Source organism: Cebus imitator, unplaced genomic scaffold (assembly GCF_001604975.1).
Source record: "Cebus imitator isolate Cc_AM_T3 unplaced genomic scaffold, Cebus_imitator-1.0 Scaffold5, whole genome shotgun sequence".
NCBI classification, from domain to species: domain Eukaryota; kingdom Metazoa; phylum Chordata; class Mammalia; order Primates; family Cebidae; genus Cebus; species Cebus imitator.
Genome location: NW_016107320.1, coordinates 13,944,051 through 13,950,538, shown reverse-complemented (window position 1 = coordinate 13,950,538; position 6,488 = coordinate 13,944,051). Strand labels below are relative to the sequence as shown.

At 33.5% G+C, this 6,488-nt stretch overlaps 1 protein-coding gene across 2 annotated transcripts in view; it reads right to left on the bottom strand.

The window, feature by feature from the left end:
• ADAM32 (ADAM metallopeptidase domain 32) overlaps positions 1-6,488 on the bottom strand; it is a 179,312-nt gene that overhangs the window by 30,490 nt on the left and 142,334 nt on the right. For both annotated transcript variants that reach the window (XM_037741420.1, XM_037741423.1), the window contains one exon: positions 3,750-3,833. In XM_037741420.1, coding sequence (XP_037597348.1) covers positions 3,750-3,833 — 84 coding nt within the window. The remainder of the gene's footprint in view (positions 1-3,749; positions 3,834-6,488) is intronic.

Here is a 6,488-nt window from a genome sequence, read left to right as displayed (position 1 = left end):
AAAAATTGGAAGAACAGAATATCCAAGAACTGTGGGACAACTAGAAAATGCATAACATATATATAATGAGGACACCAAGAGGGCAAAAAAAAATGGAATAGAAGAAATATCTGAAGCAATAACGGCTGATAATTTTCCAAAATTAATGCCTTACAACAAATCACAGATCAAGCAACACAAACACACACAAAAAAATCAGGACAAATGCCAAAAATTTATATCTAAACATAATAACTTTCAAACTACAGGAAATCAAAGAACAAATTTGGAAAGAAGCCGGAGAGAGAAAACACCATATTTATACAGGCACAAAGATAAAAATTACACTGGACTTCACTTCAGAAACCACACAAACAAAGAGTGTGGAGTAAAATATTTAATCCTTTGAAATTATCTTACAAAAGTGGAAATGAAATAAAGACTTTCAGACAAGCAAAAATTGAGAGTATATATCACCAGCAGACCTGCCTTTGAAATAAATGTTAAAAGAGATTCTTCAGAGAGAATAAAAATCAGCAAATCTTATTTATATAAAGAAAAGAATAGTATTAGAGAAGGAATTAAGTGAAAGTAAACTAAAAATTGTTATGTTTCTTATTCTTAATTGATCTTACAGATAATTGTTTATATGGGTTCACTATTGAATTCTAGCAAACATTTAAGGGAGATGTTATACCAATTTTCTACAATATCTTACAATCTCTTTCAGAAGACAGGAGCAGAGGAGATGCTTCCTCATTCATTCTATCAGGCCATCCTTCCTCTAATGTCAAAACTAGAGAAAAACATTATAAGAAATGGAAACTACAGAAAAAATGTCTGTAGATGCAAAGATGAAAAAACTCGTTAAACGTTAGTAAATCAAGTTCTATAATGCATAAAAATAATTATGCACCACAACCAAGATTTATCACAGGCATGTAACTGGTTCAACATTAGAAAATTAGTTGATGCACTCCATCTCATATCAATAAGCTAGAGAAAAAAAATCACATTATCATATCAATAGATACAGAAAAAGCATTTAACATAAAAAAAAAGCCAACACTCATTTGTGATTTAAAAGCAAACTAGGAATAGAAGAAAATTTTTTCATCTAGCAAAATATCAAAAAAAAAACCTACAGCTGACATCATACTTATAGTGAGAAATTAAACACTTTCCCACTAAGATAAGGAGAAATGCAAGGATGTCTCCTCTCACCACTCTTATTTCAATATTATACAGGAAGTTCCATCTAATACAATAAGATAAGAAAAAAATAAATACTGATTGGGAAGGAAGAAATAAAACTGTCTTTGTTCACATAACATAGACATCAATTTAGAAAATCTAAAAAGAGTTGACGAACTCTTGGAACTAACAAGTGATTATAGTATGGTTGCAATACACAAGGTTAATCCTCAAAAGCCAATAATTTCTCTATTCACCAGCAATGAACAAATGAAACTTGAAATTAAAGATATAATGCTATTTACATTAGCACCCCCTAAAAAATGATGTACTTACTATAACTCTAACAAAATATATGTAAGATCAATATGAGAAAAACTATAAAACACTGATGAAAGAAAAAAGAACCAAATAAATGAAAATACATTACATGTTCATAGAGAGAAAGACTCAATATTGTCAAGAAATCAGTTCTTACTAAGTTGATTTAGAGATGGAACACAATCTCTGTCAAAATTCCAGCAAGTCATTTTATGAAAATCAACAAGCTGATTCTAAAGTTTATATGGAAACACAAAAAATCAAGAATAGTCAAGTTACCATTGAAAGAAGAAGAACAAAGTCAGAAGACTAACACTACCCAACTTCAACATACTGTAAGTCTATAGTAATCAAGGCAATATAATATAGCAAAAAGAATAGTCAAATGGATCAGAGAAATAGAATAAGGAGCCCAGAAATCAACAAACATAAATCTAGTCAACTGATCTCTGCCAAAGGAGAAAAAGCAATATAGTAGACAAAAGAAAGACTTCAACAATTAGTGCTAGCTGGACATCAAAATGCAGGGAGAAAAAAATCTAGACACAAACCTATCACCTTTCAAAACGTAAATCCAGAATGGATCATAGGCCTAAATGTAAAATGCAAAGCTAAAAAACTCCTAGAAGATAACTCAGAAAAAAACCTGAATGACCTTGGGTATTGCACAGACTTTTCAGATACAATACCAGAGGCACAATCTATGAAAGAAATAAGAAACTGGACTTTATAAAATTAAAACCTTCTCTATGAAAAGCACTATCAAGAGAATAAAAGATAAGCCACAGACTGGAAGAAAATATTTTCAAAAGACACATTGGATATGTGACTGTTATTCAAGATATGACAAGAAAACTTAAAACTCAGCAAGAAAACAAACAACCTGATTTAAAAATGGGCAGAAGACTTTAACAGGCCTCTCACCAAAAAAGGTAGATAGATGGAAAATAAGTATGTGAAAAGATGCCTCACATATGTCATCAATAAAATGTGAATTAAAACAACAGTGAAATACCACTACACACCTATTAGAATGGCCAAAATCCAAAACACTGACAACAAAAAATGTTGGCTTGGATGTGGAGCAATAGGAACTCTCAGGTGCTGCTGGTGGGAATGTAACTTTCAAGGACGTTTCGTCGGTTTCTAACAAAACTAACCATACTCTTATGATATGATACATCAGCCACAATCCTTGGTATTTACTCAAAATAGTTGAAAATTTATGTCCACACAAAAACCTGAAGAAGGATGTTTATAGTAGCTTTATTTGTAATTACCAAACTTGGAAGCAACCACGATGTTAGGTGAATGGATAAATCACCATGGTACATTCAGACAATGGAATATTATTTAGTACTTAAAAGAAATGAGCTATCTTTTCTCATAGATAAAGCCATAAAAAGACATGGAGAAGCCTTAAAATGCATATTACTAAGTGAAAGAAACAAATCTGAAAAGGCTGCATACTATATGATTCCAATAAAATAATATTCTGGAAAAGGAAAACCTAGGAAAATAGTAATAAGATCAGTGGTTGCCAAGGGTTAGGAAAGAGAGAAGGATAAACTGATGGAGCACAGAGAATTTTTAGAGTTATGAAAATGCTCTCTATATATCATAATGATGGATCTGTATCATTACACATTTGTCAAAACTTACAGAATGTACGACACTAACAGTAAATCCTAAAGTAAACTGGACTTTGGGTAATAATGATATGTCCTTGCAGGTCATCAATTACAACAAATAGACCACTCTGATGTGTGATGTTAACATTGGGAAAGATTGTGTCTATGTGGGATGAGGGAATATATGGAAAATCTCTGTACTTTCTATTTTCCAAATCTCTGTGAACCAAAAGCTGCTCTAAAAAATAAAGTCTATTTTTAAAAGTAGAGAAATAAAACAAATAGTTTTTTATGATCCATGTGTATTCACAGACACAGGAATTACAGCATAATAATCTTTCCATTGAGAACCAGGTTAATGTGTTTATCGGGAAATTCAACACACTCTAAAAAGTACCCAGTTAAAATAATATATATTTAGGTAATTAGCAATTTAATTCTACTCAAAATATCCTCTGTAACTAATTATGGATACTGAATTTAATGACTTAATTCAGCTCCCAACTGAAGCTAGATGCAACAGAGTCTGGCACATGGTAGTGACCCCAAAAATGTTGATAAATTAATGAGTGATGCAAAAAAGTGTCCAAGAAATGTGATTCGGGGAAACATGTGCTTACTTACTCCATGTCCAGAACACTGTTCTGAACAAGCATGTGCTGAAGCCTTAATTATCCTTGATTCTACACATTGACGATTTACACAAACCTAAAGAAAAACATACAAAAAAGTTTCCGTGTCAGAGGGGTACAGTCATCCTAACATTACAAATAAGTAATTTTTTTTACAAATAAGTAATTATATAATATAAAATCATAGCCATTCAAAGATACAAATTTTCCTCTAGGTACTGTTTTTGCTGCATTCCACAGGATGTTGAGTTTTTTGTTTGTTTGTTAGTTTTGTTTTTTGTTTTTGGGTTTTTTTTTTTTTTTTTGCAAGAACAGATATTTGTGATTTCTTTGCATTTTAAATTGATATTATTATTACTGTTTCTTCATGTAGTTCTAAAGCAGAATAAAACAAGAACAAAAAGCCCAGTGATTTAATAATAAGAGAGTTTCAGCAAACATCTAAATAAGGATATTATGTTGTCTGCTTAGGATGACATCAAAAAGTACCACAGCCTGAGTGGCTTTAACAACAGTGATTTATTTTCTAACAGTTCTAGAAGCTGGAAGTCCAAGATCAAGGTGTCTTCAGGGTTGGTTTCTCCTGAGAAAGCTTCTAGACTTGCCTTCTTTCTATGCTCTTACATGGCCTTTCCTCTGCATGCACGAGCCCCTGGTGTCTCTTTGTGTATCCAAATCTATTTTTTATAAGGACACAAGTCACATTGGAACAAAGCCACAGTTTTATTTCACCTTAGTTACTTCTTTTTTAAATTTTTATTTCAATAGATTTGGGGGAGCAGGTGGTGTTTGGTTACATAAACAAGTTTTTTAGTGATGATTTCTGAGATTTTGGTGAAGCCATCATCCTAGCAGTGCACACTGTACCCAATGTGTACCCTTTCATCCCTTACCCCTCCCACCCTTCCCCCCAAGTCTCCGAAGCCTATTATATTATTCTTATGCCTTTGCATCTTCATAGCTCAGTTCCCACTTACAAGTGAGAACATATGATATTTGGTTTTTCCTGAGTTACTTCACTTAGAATAATGGTCTCGAACTCCATCCAGGTTTCTGTAAATGTCATTATTTTGTTCCTTTTTAAGGCTGAGTAGTGTTCCATGGTGGGGGTGTGTGTGTATATATATATATATTTCACAGCCACTCATTGATTGTCTATATTTACCACATTTTCTTATCTACTCATGGACTGATGGATATTTGGGCTGGTTCCATATTTTTGCAGTTGTGAATTGTGCTCCTATAAATACATGCATGCAAGAGTCACTTTCATATAATGACTTTTCCTCTGGGTAGTGGGATTGCTGGATCAAATGGTAGGTCTACTTTTAGTTATTTAAGGAATCAATATACTGTTTTCTATAATTCCTATATTAACTTACATTCCCATGGAATATGTAAAGGTGTTCCCTTTTCACCACAACCATGCTAACATCTATTATTTTTTTATTTTTAAATTCTGGCCATTCTTGCAGGAGTAAGGTTACCACCTCACATTGCGATTTTGATTTGCTTTTTCCTGACAATCAGTGATGTTGAGCATTTTTTCATATGTTTGTTGGCCATTTGTATATCTTCTTTTGAGAGTTGTCTATTCATATCCTTAGCCCACTTTTTAATGGAATTATTTGCTTTTTTTCATGTAGATTTGTTTGAGTTCCTTGTAGATTCTGGACATTGATGTAACTTGTTGGATGCATAGTTGTGAAGATTTTCTCCCACTCTGTGGGTTTCTGTTTATTCTGCTGATTATTTATTTTGCTATGCAGAAGCTTTTAAGTTTAATTAAGTCCCATCTATTCATCTTTGTTTTTGTTGTATTTGCATTTGGATTCTTGTTCATGAACTCTTTGCCTAAGCCAACATCCGGAAGGGTTTTTCTGATGTTATCTTCTAGAATTTTATGGTTTCAACTGTTAGATTTAAGTCTTTGACCCATCTTGAGTTCCCACCCAAATTTCATCCCACCCAGTGGGAGGTAATTGAATCATGGGGGCAGGTTTTTCCTGCGCTATTCTTGTGATAGAAAATAAATCTCAAGATTTGATGCTTTTATAAAGAGGAGATTCACTGAACAATCTCTCTTGTCTGTCAGGATGTTCTTTTTACCTTCCACCATGATTGTGAGGCCTTCCCAGCCATGTGGAACTGTAAGTCTATTAATCCGCTTTCTTTTGTAAATTGTCCAGTCTCAGGTACATCTTTATCAGCAGCATGAAAACAAACTGATACAGTAAATTGGCACCAGTGGAGTGGGGTACTGCTGAGACTTGCCAAATGGTTTGAACCAAAATCCTGATAATGATATCAGCAATACAGTCCAGGTTGAGGTGGTCTCAGATAGAGATCAGGAACTTGATGGGAGCTAGAGCAAAGGTGGCTCTTACTATATTTTAGCAGAGACTGGCAGCATTTTGCCTCTGCCCTAGAGATTTGTAGAACTTTGAACTTGAAAGAGATGATTTAGGGTATCTGGCAGAATAAATTTCTAAGCAGCAAAGCATTCATGATGTGACTTGGGTGCAGTTAAAAGCATTCAGTTTTAAAAGGGAAACAGAGCACAAAAGTTTAAAAAAATTGCAGCCTGACAATGAAAGAGAAAAGAAAATTCCATTTTCTGAGGAGAAATTCAAGCCAGCTACAGAAACTTGCAGAAGTAATAAGGACCCAAATGTTTATCACTGAGACAATGAGGAAATCGCCTCCAGGGCATGTGAGAGACCTTGGTGGC